Source organism: Rhipicephalus sanguineus, chromosome 8 (assembly GCF_013339695.2).
Source record: "Rhipicephalus sanguineus isolate Rsan-2018 chromosome 8, BIME_Rsan_1.4, whole genome shotgun sequence".
Taxonomy (NCBI): domain Eukaryota; kingdom Metazoa; phylum Arthropoda; class Arachnida; order Ixodida; family Ixodidae; genus Rhipicephalus; species Rhipicephalus sanguineus.
In genome coordinates, this window is record NC_051183.1 from 112016836 (window position 1) to 112033940 (window position 17105).

Genomic DNA, 17105 nt, shown 5'->3' on the forward strand with positions numbered 1-17105 from the left:
GCGGACAAATTGCTGCAAGGTGCCCCTTTTGCTAAGGATCCCCCTGCAGTTCCATTGCCATATACGAAATTCAGCGTGCGAGGCCATTTTGATCATTAGAGGGGCTCCCTGACCCCATCGTCAGGTTCTCTACAGTAGGAGCGCTACTATTCGAACTTTGGATACCCACGAGAGATGGCGTCGACAATGGCGTTCTATCGTGAAAGAAATCCGGGCGGGCGGACCTCAGCTGCTACTCTGATATCGGGGCTCTGCACCATAGGGTCGGCGTTCTGTAATTGAGCCTCCATGCATTGAATCCTTATATTTTGAGCATCCATCTTTTGGTCCATAACCGTGAGACGCTGATCCATCACCGACAGGCGCTCATTAAGTCTCTGAATCTCAAGGCAAATTGAATTGAGAATCTCCTTAATTTCAGATTTAGCCTTACTTAGCCTGCACATTCTCGGCTGAACTGCTAACAGCCTTTCGCTTGGCTGGGTTGCCCGAGGGGCCCGCTTCCACGACCATGGGAACCTCCGTGGGTTGAGGAGAGGGAGAACCTGAGAGCTGAGAAGCAGATGATGGAGTCGGTTGAGATTTACTGGTACGTCTAAACTCAGCCATTTCGGCTCTCAGTGACTCAATAATGCTGCGCATTTCAGCATTCTCCTTCCGAAGTTGGTTTAACTCCTCTAGACCCTGCTCTGGCGCAGTGCCTCCCGTTACCTTTCCGCCGGGTCTTCCGGCGCTGCGCACCCGATCAGCCCAAGTGCCACCTTGCAACGCCGGTTCGGATTCACCCTGGAAATGGACCTTTCCTTGCGGGTCCCCAGTCCGGCTCCTCGAGCGAGATCGGCCCCTTGATTTGGACCGACGACGACTCTTGGATCGGGACCGGGGTCGGCCCTCAGAAGAGCCTCCATCCTTCCGGCCTCGAGAACGACTCCTGGACCGTGCGCTGGATCTGGATGGGCTGCGTGGCCGTTGCGACGAGTCACAGTCATCCGCCTGGGCTTCAGCGTGTTGGGTCAGACCCACGTCGGCGCTGGCAGGTTCCGATGGCTGGCTACGGCGCTCGGATTCTGCACGGCGCTCTCTTCTCCGCCTTCGCACAATAAAAGGAAGTTGGAACCTCTGCTTGCAACTTTTGGCAACTTTTGTCAGTCGTAGCGTGCGGACCACCACAGAGTCCACATTTCGGGGAACACGTATGGTTCTCACCAGGATTGCTGATCCCGCATTGCTTGCACACAGCTTCGTCCGGTGTCGGACAAACATCCGCCCTATGCCCCAGTCTGCCACAGGCGTAGCAGCAGTCATGCTGACGATGGTAGAGCGAGCATCTGACCAGCGCCGTGCCGAAATAAACAAAATTTGGGACCTTGTAGCCGTCGAAGACGATAACCACCGTTTCACTGTTCTTGATGCGCTTCACTCCCAAAGCCGAAGGGTTTCTGTCAGTGAGGATACTCTTCTCCAGATCCGTCTGGCTCTCTGATATATCAATCTTTTGAATGACCCCCTTACATGTCGCATGCGGGGCAGCCTCATAGGTGTTGATCTCATACTGCTTGATTCCCAATGTAAGGCATCTCATCCTGAGGTAAGAGTCGGCGTTCGCCCGGGACGCCGTGCTGATAACCATAATATTTTGCATTGCATTCGGGCAGACAACATCCTGACCGGCTAGCTCAGGCGCAATTCCGGCCGCCACCGCGATCGCCCGGCCTAGTCTGGCCGAGCCCGTCTGCTGAACATCTAAGCCACCTCTAGGGCGAACGATAATCTTCCAGTGCTCGCTCGGCAGCCGAGGCATTCTTGATGATTTGATAACTTTGTTCAAGTTTAGGTCCTTTTTTATGGCATTGAAATAACCGCCGGCGTCGCCGCATGTCGTGGCACGCTCTGTAGCACTAGCGTCTGTGCGCCTGGAGTGTTTCTTGACCGCGGCGGAGCGCCAGCCGTGCTCTTCTCCAAAATCCTCCGGCGGAAGGTCGTCGCCTTCCATAACAACAGCCGCACCCTCCATCATATCGGCCGAGCCGGAGGAGTGAAGGACGCGTCCTGCCCGGCAGACGCCAACAATGCGCTCTGGTCGTTCGTCTTGGCCGGCGCGGCGAGGCCGTAGAGGTAAAAGTCCGATAAAATGCTAAAAAATCGACCTACCGGCGAAAGTCCGGTACCGACGTGATCCTTGGCGGCTTATGCGTCGATTGGTAGCAAAATCCTGAGGCACAGCACAAGAAAAACCACAAAAATCGTTTGCGAAAGCGGCAGCCGAAAGAACGCCCGACTGCTCCGCTCGACGCCACCTGGCGTTTTTCCTCCTGTCATGAAAAAAAAATTACTCCATCTCCCGCTAAAGGAGACCACGAGGCGATGCGAATCCGGAGCACTTGCAAGATCGCGTTCCGTTGGCGCTCGTTAGTCATGCTACCGACCTCAGATCGTTATTAACGGTGTTATTAACGTTGTATTATCGTTGTAATACCGGTGTTATTAACGTTGTAGAAGAAGGTGAAACGGCTAACGAAGGTATTTATTGAGCACCGTGTAGTACTTGAGGTGTGCACTTTGCTTTGATGAGGATGGCTTTATGGTCGCTGAAGTGAACCGTGAGGTTCACTTCAGCAGTGCAGTGGGTGGATATTGAAATTCGCGCTGGGCTCTATCCGCTTAGAGGAGGAGAGTAGCGCTTGCGCCGCGAGAGCAGAAGCGAGAACACAGGGGAAGCGCAAGCAGGGGCTGGTAGAGAAGTGGAGAGAGTAACGCGCAGCTGTTGGAGAAAGGGAAGGAGGATAGATGCGCATGCGTACCGCACATGCACCCGAAAGGCCGCCAGGGCTCTGACGGCCGCAGAACGCACCACAGCCAGGCAAAGCCAGGAAGGGTCAGGCGAGCGCCATGACAGCACTCCCCACTACCCTTCCTTCATCCCTGTCAGGAAAGTCGGCGCAGCAGACAACCGCGGCCATTTCGCCGCCAGCCTCGTCGCAAAGGCACCCAGAGAGCCAGAAACCCTCTCCTCAAAACCCGCTTCTGGAGCCGGCAAGCAGCAGCAACCGGGAGGAATGCTGTACACAGCAGGTCAGAAAATTGGCCGCGTATCTGCGTGTTTCGCTGCAAATGTCGCCGAAAGACGATAGATTAGCGCTGCGTGAGGCATGGGCGCCGTCTGGCAATACGTCGGGAAACATGAGTTTGTGCACATGGCCTCCGAGATGGCGGGCGCGCGGCAGGATTCACGCACGCCATCTCGGAGACCATGTTGTGCAGACCATGTTGTGTTGTGCACGGAGGAGGTTCTTTCTTTTCTCAGTGGCAGAGGGCTTTCGTCAGCGTGGATAGCGTGGCATTTTCAGCGCAGCCGCATTTTCAGCGCAGCTTAAGAAACTGGGGTCTTTAGAATTACGTATCTATGTATTTTCTATTAAAGGAACACACCACCTAATACTTGCCTAGTCACGTTGCGCCTCAGATATGCGTAATATTTGCTTTTTAATCGAAAATGTACACAAGTATGAACCTAGCCACCAGTTCAAGATGGCTGGGCGATCGGAAAGTGGTTCAACTTTGGCCGGGTGGCTGAATCGGGTGACAGACAGACTTAAATTTCTGCATTTAAGTTCCCCAAGAAAGACTATCGTCTTTAAGACCCGTTCGCACCCCCCCAGCAGGAGAGTGAGACGAGCAGCCGCGAGTCACCCCTCCTCAGCCGTCCCCCCCTGGAAGCACACCGCGCCGTCCTCCTGCACCCCCGCCGACTCTCCTGCTGATAGCAGCCCAGAGGAAACCCGCTTGGCTGGTTCGCCTGAGTGCGGACTAGCCCACCGCGGGACATACCCCCGAGCAAGAGATGCTTCGCATCTAAAAAAGGCAATTCTGTCGCGTGTGTGATGTTACTTAGCAACGTGTGATGTTACAACACAGAGCTGAAGCATTACAAATAAGTACCGCCGAAACATTTGTCCGAATAGACATGTCCGTGAAAAAACGCGAAAAATGTGATGTATCATTAAAGAAACCTGTTGACACAACAAATCCCCAACTGAGCCTCGCGACAGACGACAGGGTTGCGCGAACATGCCATGCCCCAAAATACGACAAGACGTGATATCTTCCTACAGTCGTATTCGGTTGAATTTTACAGCGGAGCGGTTAAGCTTTTCGTTATGCCGTGCAGAGCCGAGAGAAAACCATCATCATGAATCGGCACGCGCTCTCTTCCTCCTCTCTTTTCTCCTCGTCCCCTTCTAAATCTTCTGCTTCTCTCCCAGAACATGTGCGCCGATTTTGTCCGGCGTAGGATGCAACAACTCTGATGGGCGAGAGAACGAGAGGACAGAGAGAAAGGCAGAAAAAGATATAAAGAAAGAGAAAAGTAGAGGGAAAGGAAGGCATGAAAGACAGTATAAGATAGAAAGCCAGACAAAGAAATAGACAGAGGGAAAGACCTAGAAGACGCACAGAAAAGAGATAGGAAAAAGAGAACAGGGCAGAAAGAAACAAAGAGATAGAATGAAACAAAAAGGAAGCCAGAAGTAGAGACAGAGAGAAAGGGAAGGAAATTAAAGATGGAGAGAGCTATAAAGGGAAAGTAATATTGTGAGCACAATATTCACAACATGCTTCCTTCATTCTCTTCACCTGTATGTAATCATCATCACTGTGAGCGTCATCTTCGTTCTGAGCGTTGGTCAGGCGGCTCTGCTGAATAAAAGGCGTCGAGACGGCGACTGTGCTGCGGTCTTTCAGAGTGGTGGAGGCTGCTTTCGATCCCCAAGTCCTCTACGGCGTCGAGTTTCCCTGGAGCTTCGTTCGGGTCGCCGCTTGCTCCTCCTATCCGCTGTCATGGCCCAAGACACGCTGCCTGGCCCATCCGGCATCCCCGCCCAGCCACCCGCCCCCGCATGGACCATCCGCCCGGCAGCGGGACCCACCTATCTTCTCCGGTCTCCCACGCGACGATGTCGAAGTATGGCTGAAGGAGTACGACATGACAAGTGTGTATAACAACTGGGACAATCCTCAAAAACTTCGCCACGTCGCATTCTATCTGTCAGACGTAGCGAAAACGTGGTTTTTTAACCACGAGGACATCTTCGCTGATTGGCCTACCTTCGCTCAACAAATCAGGAGAATTTTTGGGACACCCAACATTCATTCTGAAGTTTCGAAGAGAAAGCTCGACGGACGCGTACAACACCCAGGGGAGACGTACACTTCATATATCGAAGACGTCCTTGCCCTTTGCCGCCGCGTGGACTTGGCTATGACGGAGGCTGATCGTGTTCGACACATCCTCAGAGGGATCGGCCACGTCACGTTCAACGCTCTGGCCGTCAAAAACCCCAACACCGTCGAGGATGTCATCACGACTTGCCAGCATCTTGACGGACTACAAGCCATCCGTTTGCACCCAGACGCCTGTGACAGCCGACCTTCCTCGGATGTGGATTTGCGTACGCTGATTTGCACTCTGATTCGCGAAGAGCTTCAAGCGCAAGGACTGTCCTGTCCGCCCGCCCCTCATCCTCACTCCTCGGCTACTAGTCTGGGCGACATCATCAAAGAGGAGCTGTCCTCAATGGCTTGCGCTATCACGCCTGACACTCCGTCGCCACCAACTCCACCCGCGACGTATGCGCAAATCGCTGCCATGCAACCTGCCTTGGTTCAGCGCGTGCATCCTGTGCCAGCTCAGAGCAACTTGCAACATTTGCACCACGTTCACCTGTCCCACCTGCTCCTGCATTTTACACCCCCTGGCGCTCATTTCGCCCAATATGTTATTATTGTGGCATTCGAGGCCACATCTCACGATTTTGTCGCAAGCGCCAGCAGGACGAACGCCGCGGCTGCGATGTTTACGAAAGGGATGCGAGGTCCTCTGCTAACCAGTACGAGCGCCGCGCTCCAACACGTTCCTTCTCCCCGTCCTCTCCTCCCGACGCACCTCGAACCTACCGTCCAGGACGCCGCCGCTCCCCTTCTCCTCTGCGCCGCTCAACATCGCCTCTACAGCCGGTCACCCATGCCTCTGAATACCGCTCGGAAAACTAGGTGGTACAGTTTTTGGAGGGAAAGCTGCATCGCTCGGACAAACACCAAAACCTCCAGAGGGCCCGGCCAATTCGTTATTAGTGTATGCTGTAGGGGTGCCTATTCAAGCATTGGTGGACACGGGAGCTGCTATTTCTGTTATTCATGCGGATTTGTGTCGTCGTTTACGTAAGGTTACTACACCTTATACTGGCACTCCCTTACGTAGCGCAAATGACTTTACGATACGGCCGTAAGCACAGTGCACCATTCGTGTTTTCATTGATGGGACCCGGCACCATATTCAATTCGCCGTTTTGACTTCCTGTGCTTATATGCTAATTTTGGGATGGGACTTTCTTTCTGGTGCTTCCGTCTTCATCTCTTGTCAACAACGCCTCGTACACATGCGAGAGACTGATGATACTGACGAGGAATCTTGGTCACGCCACCGTTTACGAACCGTCCAAGATTCCGTGGTGCCACCTGGCCACGAACAAGTTCTCACGGTTGCTTCAGATATCATTGACCACGGTGATGTTCTAGTCGCTCCATCAGGCTGTTGTCTCTCCAAGGGAATTGCACTAGCGTCGAGTCTTTTTCGCTTCACCAACGGCACCGCCTGTCTCGCTGTACTCAACGTCACAAATGAGCCGATTTTGCTTCCTAAAGGCTCTGTTGCCGTTTGCGGCGTGGACACACACACTCTAAGAAAAGATCGAGTAAAAAGGGCGCCTTTTTGTCCCACAACAATAATCGTCATTTATTTTGCCTTCCTTTCCTTGCACTATCGCCGCGCGCCCGGCACTTTCTGGTCCCGAACAACATGCGCGCTATCAGCGTGACATAGCATTCTTGGTAGGAAAGTGGCCAGCGCCGAGTTTTCAAGAAAGGAAACGTAAGCAAGCCAGATGACGATTGTTGTTGTGGGACAAAAAGACGCCTTTTTTACTCGATCTTTTCTTAGAGTGCAGCCTCTCTCTGTAGTGGCTACGAATACTGATGCGGCGCCACCACGCTCACTTACAGATACTAGTCCTGCTACAGCTCTCGCCAATGCAATCAGCACGGATCTAACTCCGCTGCAAGCAGATGAACTACTAGCGCTGTTGTCGAAGCATAAATCTTCCTTCGATATACATTCCCCTATTCTAGGACAGACTTCGGTGGCAGCTCATCGCATACACACTGATGGAACTTCTATTGTCCGCCGCCGACCATACCGTGTATCTACTAGCGAACGCGAGATCATCGACAAGCACTTTACCGATATGCTCAAGCAAAATATCATCCGCCCCTCCGCAAGCCCTTGGTCGTCACCTATCGTTCTCGTGCGCAAGACGGCTCGGTGCGATTCTGCGTTGATTACCGTGCCTTGAACAAAATAACCAGAAAAGACGTATATCCCTTACCTCGCATTGATGACGCCTTAGATTCGTTGCAAGGAGCGCAATATTTTTCAAGCCTTGACCTGCGCTCCGGTTACTGGCAAATTCCCATGCACGAGGATGATAAGGAGAAAACTGCCTTTGCCACGCCTGACGGGCTTTACAAATTTAACGTCATGCCTTTTGTGCTCTGCAATGCGCCAGCAACATTTGAACGAATGATGGACACTGTACTGCGGGGCCTAAAGTGGAAGACATGCTTATGTAACCTTGACGACGTAGTCATATTTTCTTCAACATTCGAACAAGACTTGCAGCGCTTTGGCGAAGTTCTGACGTGTTTCGCAGCTGCTGGTCTCCAGCTGAATACAAAAAAGTGCCACTTTGCAAGCGAAGCCATTAAAGTACTAGGATATCTCGTCAGCAAAGACGGAATTCGGCCTGACCCCGACAAGATTGCCGCTGTTCTTCGCTTCCCGACGCCTCACCGTTCCAAAGAGCTCCGCAGCTTTCCTGGCCTCGCCTCTTACTTCCGGCGCTTCATACGCGACTTCGCCACCTTCACGAACTACTTTCCTCGGGAACTTCATACGTATGGTCGGACCAGTGCCAAATGGCTTTTGACACGATGAAATGTGCCCTCACGTCTGAGCCAGTGCTTTGTCATTTCGATGACACCGCGCCCACACTCCTCCATACTGATGCCAGCGGTCATGGTGTCAGCGCTGTTCTTTTGCAACGACACGAGAGTTCGGGAGAACGTGTGATCGCATACGCAAGTCGGACCCTGACATCTGCCGAGAAAAACTACACGATCACTGAGCAGGAGTGTCTTGCCGTTGTCTGGGCCATTCAGAAATTTCGACCTTATCTCTACGGCCGCCACTTTACCGTTGTGACTGACCACCACGCTCTGTGCTGGCTATCGACGTTAAAGAATTTGTCTGGACGCCTCGGTCGCTGGATACTTCGTCTTCAAGAGTATGACTGACGTCACGTACAAATCCGGCAAGAAACATAACGATGCAGATGCCCTCAGCCGTTGTCCGTTACCTCCATCGTCAGACACAAACGGCCTGTCGCCATCCGTGAGCGACCCCGTCAACGAGTCTTCGGCAGTTCTTTCACTCGCCGCTCTCAATGTGCTCCCTTCATTCCGCAACGAGATGTTTGCGTCTCACCAACGCAGTGACGCTCACTGCTACTCCATTATGCAACGCTTTCACGGCTCTTCGCGTCCTCCTAACGCCCGCGCCCGTCGCCAGTTGCAGAACTTCAAGACTGAGAACTCAATCCTATACCGCTATATCTTCCACCCCGAAGGACAGCGTTGGGTTCCCGTCGCTCCTCGCTCACTCCGAGCACAGATATTGGCAGCATTTCACGACGACCCCAAGGCTGGTCATCTCGGCTTTCACAAGACCTATGAACGCATCCGCAGTCGCTTTGCTTGGCCTGGACTCTCCACCTGCGTAGCGCGATACGTTGCTTCATGCTCGCTCTGCCAGCGCCGCAAACGACCCACTTCATCTCCCGCGGGACCCCTACAACCTCTTCCATGTCCTGACGCTCCATTCGAGGTCATTGGGATCGATCTCTACGGACCACTGCCAACATCAGCGAGCGGTGAGCGGTGGATTATCACTGCAGTAGACCACTTGACAAGGTACGCCGAAACAGCTGCAGTCCCTTCCGGATCAGCGGAGGACATTGCCACCTTCTTTGAAGCTATATTTTTGCGACATGGTGCGCCGCGTGTGCTTTTGAGTGACCGCGGCTAGGCGTTTCTGTCGAAACTACTCGAGGACATTCTCCACGCATGTAACACCATCCATAAGACGACTTCCAGCTACCATCCCCAGACTAATGGCCTCACAGAGCACTTTCATCGAACTCTCTCCGATATGATCTCCATGTAGATCAACGCCGACCACACAAACTGGGATACCATCTTGCCATTCGTGACCTTCGCGCACAATACCGCTACGCAGCGCACCACGGGCTACTCACCCTTCTTTCTTGTCTACGGCCGTCAACCGACATCTCCCCTAGACGACTCTTTTTTTGATGTCCCCGTGGGGTCGTCGACGTCGTCGAGTGAGCACTTAATCTCTCGCCTTGCCGCTTCTCGCCACCGCGCCCGCCTCAATACCGAGGCGAGTCAACAGGATCGGAAGGCTCGCTACGATGACTTTCACCGCGTCGTTCACTTCAATCCCGGAGATGAAGTATTGCTGTTGACCCCTACGCGAGTTCCTGGCCTATGTGATAAGTTTCAGCCACGTTTTATCGGCCCCTATGCTATCGTCAAGCAAACTTCTCCCGTGAACTATCGGGTAACTCCCGTTGTCATACCTTCCGACAGCCGTTGCCGCGGCACAGAGGTTGGCCACGTTTCCCGCTTAAAACCATTCCTACGACGTACACAACCGTCATAAACAGCGGCCAGGTTGGCCGCTTCAGTGCGAGGGGGAAATTAGTGTGAGCACAATATTCACAACATGCATCCTTCATTCTCTTCACCTGTATGTAATCATCATCACTGTGAGCGTCATCTTTGTTCTGAGCGTTGGTCAGGCGGCTCTGCTGAATAAAAGGCGTCGAGACCACGACTGTGCTGCGGTCTTTCAATATAGAGAAAAGGAAATAAATAAAAGAGTTAGAGAAAAAAGGCAGATCTAAAACATGGAAAAAGAGATAAATAACGAGAAAAAACGAAAACAGAAAGAGAAAAATAAAAAGAAACAAGCCAGCCCACTTAGCTCCGCACTTCCCTCCGGCTAGGCGCCACTAGTGCGAAGCTGCCTTGATTTTATGAACTGGGTTCATTTATATGAACTTACTTCTTGTGACGACCGGTGGTGGCGTCGGAGTCGGTGTACTCGGAGACGCACTTGGTAGCTGTGTAGTGACAGCCGTGCTCAATTGGTGGGGATTCGTTATTACTTCGATTATAGGCATGCCTGTCATATTTCCCATTCTAACGACGGGGATTGGAGGTGACGGGGGAAGTCCTCCTCCACCACGACTGCCTCCTCCTCCTCCACTTCCACCGCTTCCTCCCAGATCTTCTTCATCGTCCTCGTAGGTGTCCTGTTGAACGTCTAATTAAAGAGGTACAAGCAGAGACAAGGAGTAAAGGCAATGCGCACACGGCAAGGGAAACAAAATCCACATTCTCAAAAGCGCTCTCGCTACGTTCAGCATCAGATGCATTAGTTTTAGTAAAAAGTCACAGTTTAGCCGCAAGGGCGACGGCGACGGCAAAAATCAGCCGAGGCTGTCCATATAATTGCTATCGCAATAAAAGTTACATCACAGCTGCCAACTGTGCTCTTAGTATCTCGTTTACGCCATAACAAATAAAAAATTACACCATCTTCAACTAAAGGAAACCATGTGTGGATGCGCAGCAACGGAGAGATCGTTAGCTTGAGCGGGATATAATGTAATTTTTTTTCTTGCGTTCTCGAGCCTGTGACTTCCTATGGCGTAAGAATCAGCACTGTCTTCCAGTCTCCATCCAGCTACCGCTGCGTGGAACTGCCGGCGTCCGAGGTATTCGACTCCCGCAATGTCGCAAGATCGTGTGCGTCTGCCTCTCTGCAGTGTATGCCATTGGTGTCGTCGTGGGATTCTTCAGGGATGGTAGGAGAGCACGAGCGCCCCGCGTCTATACTCGGGGACAACTTTCTGTGACAATGAAGGGAAAGCTATGGGGGCGGAGCGTCTGAACATGCACTGCTACGCGAAGTAGTCCGGCTTGGCGCGCTTCTCGTAACGCCGTGGAAAGTGATGACTAGCGTTGCATTTCGACGCAAACGCTGCTTAGCGTCTAAGGTATGGGTAAAAGGCGCGACTTTTTCAAGCACACAAAAACGCAAAGTAAATACAAATATCTCGCTTGTGTGAGCTGCGTTCCGTCTCAAAAAGCTACATGTACAAAATGAAGGAGTATTTTATATATCTCATGCAGAAAATAGGCACTAAGTTGCGGGACCACATTCATTAGCGGTAGGATACGTGCATTGAGGCTCTGTAGCTTTCCCTTCATTACCACAGAAAGTTGTCCCCGAGTATAGAGCCACAGAAGCAGAGGCGGCCATCGGCCGCTCGTGCCACGTCAAGACGCCGGAGGCGTCGCTGCTGCCTACTAGTCGCAGGAGAGAATGAGGCAGGCGAGAGGGGGGGAGCGTAGGAGAGGAGAGAGAGGGGAAGGGGACGCGCATGCGCTGGCGCATCACGTGGGGTGAGAGGCTGCGCCGCGGCTGCAGCGCGGGAGAGGAGCGGAGGGAAGGCGACCGAAAATCTGCGTAAAGGACGAGAGTGGGAGAGAGAGTAGGCGCATGCACAGTGGAGCGCGGACGCCACCGCCGGACACAGCACCTAGCAAAAGCTGCTTCGCATCTAAAATTACTGATTCTCAAGAGCAGGGTTGCAACACGTATGCTTCCTAACACCACTGCATGTAAACCACTCGACTCGGCGCTTCGTATTTGTAGACAGGGTCCTTGGACCATGCCAAAGGAAGCTACACAAGAGTAACTGGAATAACAATAATAATATCTGTGGGTTTACGTCCCAAAACCACGAAATGGTTATGAGACGGCGTAGTGGCTGGCTCCGGAAATTTCGAGCATCTGATGTTTTTCAACGTGCACTGACATCTCACAGTACACAGGCCTCTAGCATTTTGCCTCCATCGAAAGGCAACCGCCGTGGCCGGGATCGAACCCGCGACCTTCGGGTCAGCTCAGCCGAGCTCCATAACCACTGCTCCTCCGCGGCGAAGAAGAGCAACTCGAAACATGAGTGCATTAATGGGGATATTCCTGATGTTAGTGAGGTTAGCTGGACTGGTGAAGGACGAACAGTATTGAGTAATGGCACATCCTCTTCTACTAAGGACTCCCTAAGATGAGTGAAAAGAGCGGAAACGTTCTTATTAGCAAAGACATTGGAGGCCTTCCGCAAAGATACTGAGGTATTCTAAAGCGTCGGCGAATTCATAGCAAATGTGGTGTTTATTTAGATCGGAGATGTCACGTCAAAGCCCAAGGATACGCTCTAACGTGCTGCCAATGCCTCGAGAAATGAATTAAATTGTTGAGCTACCAAAGCTAGTCAGCATTAACAAACTGAGTTACATACAGAATAAGGCAGCAGTAAAAACAGAATAAACGCAGCAGTAAAAAAAAGGCGGCTGCGTCAGCGAAGGTAAATTCTGCAAAGCACGGACAAATATGTTCTAAGTATAATATCAACAGGATCGCGTTATTAGCTATTTTAATGACGTCGTTAAGTTGATATAATAGTTGTATTCGGAACCACACAGTTCGCAGAAAAGCTATCCAACTTCAAGCGAAATAAAGTAGTCACAGAAGGGCGAAGTTTAACCACTGATGAGATTAGAAAGGCTCACGAGAAACGCGTCGCGGACAGTAGACCAGATATGACGAGTTTATAGTAGAACTGATAGAACACTGAGGGCATCTTGTATTCGCGAAACTTGCGGAAATCTGCACGCAATGTACTTAAGGCCTCGAACGGACCAATGAGCAGAGAAAGGGCCAGAAATATATTAATACACAAGCATGGTGAATCAGTACATTTAAACATTGATATACACATCAGGCCACTTTAAGCTCTATACGAAATATTCATGAAGGCGGTTTCAAACGGCTTAAGAAATATACTTCTCGGAACTACTCAGCAAGTTTGCGTCAGAAAACGGTACTGCACAGGGAATCCAGCCAAGTGATCAATCAGGCAATTGAGGAATTGGCTGAATACTAAAAACTATTTAATATACGCGTAGCTCTCATAGTCTACGAAAAGGTCTTCGTCTTAGCAGAAATAAAAGCAGTATTGGAAGAATTTCGTCACGAATACCTGAAGGCACCCCAATCAACAAAGTTTGCATGCACGGCAGCTTTCCACAAGAAATGGAATATCATTGCAAATGTTAGTTGCAAGTCAGCGCATGGCTGCGTTCCGTCGCTTTTAATTTTTCCGCGTTTTTAGTACCCCTTGATCTGAAATCGATACGATAAATTTCAGATCACTGTGTGCATGCGGAGACGTTACAGATGTCATGAACAACATCTTTAGATCGGATTACAAGTTACCTTTTTCCTTTCGCTTGCATGAAAATAGAGTTGATGCAAATGAAGTCATCCCTAAACATTTTTTTGCTAATGCTACTCTAGAGACAGACCCGGCGGCTAAATCCCGTTTAACAGGAGGACACAAGAGCGCTGCTTACTTCTCGTAGCCACGAAGACGATTCCAACGATGAGAAACGTAAGCACGACGAAGGAAATAGCGACTGTTGTGCAGTTACACTTCGAAGATGTGGCTCTGGAATGAGAGAAACGGCAACGCTCAAGATTAATGTACCAGTAAATGTTCAAACTAAGAGGAATCGGCTGCAGCGCGCAGCCGAGCACCCATTGCTGCGGCCAAACTGCCACACGATACTCTGCTTTTCATCCTCATGCGAAGGGTCGAGCAAGCATATCGAGAGAGCAAGAAGGAAGGGTTAGCTTAATTAACTACCGTGATATTTCGTACAGTTTCCGTGAAGCAGTTGTAAGCAACGATGGGTCTGCCGACTTTGAAAATGCGTTAGACCTTAATACCGTGTAATGGCGTATGTTGAACTTCAGTATGTGAAATTCATTGCTGATTTTCATTGTAATATGACTGTTTTTTTACAAATAAATAAAAAACTAACTAATTACACGATGTTGATCAATACTGTGACCCTAGAAGCAGTGGTTACGTTTACTTTTCGGAAAAAAAATTTCATTCATCGAGCGTTTGTCCTCGTACAGAATTTGCCGTTTCTGAAGCCAAAATGACATATTCAATAAATAACAAACGAACGCGCATTGAAGCGTGTTGCCACCTGCAACGATTGACGCATGGAAATTCCACTCAAGGAGCGGAATTTCCATGCGTCAGGGTGGTTTGTCGCAAAAGTGACCAAGCCTAGGAAACACACCGTCATCCTGTTGCATGTCGCCTGCTCGGCTGTATAAGTCTTCTAAACAACGCGATATCGCTGATCTAGTTCTGTGTTCAAGCTGAGAGTTTGACGGAATCCCGCCTGCTTGTGATGAAACACTTGTTCACATGTTTCTATGTTTCGCAAAGACGTCTTCCTAAGCCGCTTTTTTTTTTGCTCCGACAGTTCACTTCATGACGCAGTAACTTCAACTAAAATGCGTACCAAAATATCAAGTAATTAAAAAAATTTGTCACAACGCGATCATTGTCATTATCACAAATTATGGACCTTTTACTATACAAGTTCTTTTAAAAAATGGGTACAACATCAACATACATCAGGAAAGTGCGATATTTGCTTGCTGTCTTCACAATTGCTTTTTATGCAGCGGCAGGCATCTTGAGATGGGTAAATAGGTCATTCGGGAAAGTAAATTAGAAGTTAAATTAATTAGCTGTTTAATTCGTGGAGTTAGACGGGTATGTCAAATGGGACAATTTGTACCTCATGTGAAGAATCCAGCGCAGCGTTGAGATATTGAAAAAGCGGCGTCTAGTATATATTGTGGCGTAATAGAATTCAACCCACTTCATAGCCAAAACTGAAGCACCGATGAGCGAAACCTCCAGAACACCAGAAAGACGTCACTGTTTAAGACAACGAATACAGAGGCGTAGTTCTTCCGCGCTCGTTAACGTATGCGCGCCATACATACTATAACTGCAAGCGCAGCCCTGTCACCCCCACAAATAAGTCGGTCGACGGTTGACATAACGACGCTCACTCATTCTGGACGTTTCAGAAGAATATGACAGTTGTGCTTTCCCGCGTTTCGGTTTCGCCGCTAAATCTGGTGGAATTTTATTACATCGCAATTATTACTAGAGGCTGCTTTCACTAACTCTCACCGCTGCAATGAGTTCTTCGCACGAAGGACTTCAATTCTCCCATTTGACGTAACCGCCTAACTTGCTTAACTTAAAAGGTATATAATTTAACTTTCTTAATTACTGTCCCTGGTGATGTATGACTTCACAATGACTTCTGCCGCTACAGAAGTCATTGTGAAGGCATTGAAAAAAAAAATTACACCATCTCCCGCTAAAGGGCACCATGAGGCGATGCGAAGCCGGAGCACTTGCACGATCGCGTTCCGTTGGCGTTCGCTGGGCATGCTACCGACCTCGCGTCGCGGAACGCGAAGAGGAACACTACGCGCGTCGTGTCTTCCCTCTAGCCTGGCCGTTAATTCTCACAGGGCGTGCAGGGAACGTCGACAGGCGCGAGAGAGAGAGGCAGCGTAGGAGAGGAGAGAGAGGGGGAGGGGACTCGAATGCGCTGGCCCTCATCCAGCGTTGCGCAGGACAGAATTTCGGCATGTCGAGCCCGCATTTCAGAGGAGCCAACCGAGGCAAGCGCTGGACTGAACGCGCGCAGCTCCCTGCCATTTGAAGGAGAGGAGACTAGAGTAGGAGAGTAGCGCATGCGCCGAGAGAGCAGAAGTGAGAACGCAGGAGAAGCGCAACCAGGTGCTGGTAGAGAAGTGGAGAGAGTAACGCGCAGCTGTTGGAGAGAGGGAAGGAGGAGAGTCGCGCATGCGTAGCGTGAGTGCGGACACAACGCTGCGTGCGGATGACTATACGCCGCCTCACATACCCCCGAGCAAGAGATACTTTGCATCGAAAATGTCGCATTCCCTTTATTTTTCAGGATTTTGGACACTTCAGTGAAACACGCGGTATATAAACCGTTTCCAACTATGAACTAGCCATTGTTGCCAAAAAAGCGTTATGACCCACAAGTTAACGTGCTCAGTTGACTTGCTGTTGTTTCTTTATACCCTTCGTGCAACTCACGCACACAAGGGACACGATGGATGCCCTAGCCACAATGATGTGGTCATCCCTCACGATTCAGTTCTGTTACGCATATACACTTTGTATATCCAGGCATCTTCCTTGATAGTTATTGATCCTCAGACGTATAAGTGCTCATTCGCTATGCAGAATAGTATGTCTACATATCTATGCTGTTTTGGCGTAGCAGACATCCCTACAAGACTTAAGAGTACTTATATTGTTTACGAAGGGTGGCCTGCCATCGCTCGATTTTCAACATTGAGTGACATTCATGGTGTTGATATTGGTTTCAAATTATAAACATCATAGTCAAGAATCTAACACATGCGGCAAATACAGATCCTTACAAAAACGAAAGACGAATGTCATCCATGAATGTTTACAAGAATGAGTGGAGCATGAAATTCACAAAACTTCTGGTCCATAACTTTTTAGTCAGTCGCGAGCAAGTTTCGCATATGACATTTCAACACCTCCGTATGCCGAAATTGTCTGTCTCGAATAAGTATGTGAATAGACGTTTTTCCGAGTGCGAGTCTAGTTTCGCCAGAAGCGTGAGGCATACAGGGAAAACATAGCAACGCAAATTGCGCAGCCTGCGCTTCAAGGTCACAGACGCTGGAGTCTGTGCTAGAGCTGCAAGCCTGTCGGTCGACCAGCGCGCATCAAACATTGCAAGGGCATCGAACGTGTGTAACTCATTATTGTATAAGATCAGTGTAACACCTAGAAATACCTAGTTTGGCAGGTAACACACAGTGTTCTTGAAACACTGGAGTGAATAACTTACAAAACCGTGACAGTAATGCGCGAAATATT

The 17105-nt window shown here is 50.3% G+C and overlaps 1 protein-coding gene across 1 annotated transcript in view; it reads right to left on the minus strand.

The window, feature by feature from the left end:
- Nucleotides 1-14437, minus strand: part of LOC119403443 (uncharacterized) — a 40946-nt gene extending 26509 nt beyond the window's left edge. Inside the window, exons 1-2 of the mRNA XM_049418329.1 lie at nt 14422-14437; nt 10259-10519 (exon numbers count right to left, since the gene is read on the minus strand). Of these exons, the coding sequence (XP_049274286.1) occupies nt 10259-10519; nt 14422-14437 (277 nt within the window). The remainder of the gene's footprint in view (nt 1-10258; nt 10520-14421) is intronic.
- Nucleotides 14438-17105: the final 2668 nt, after the last annotated feature.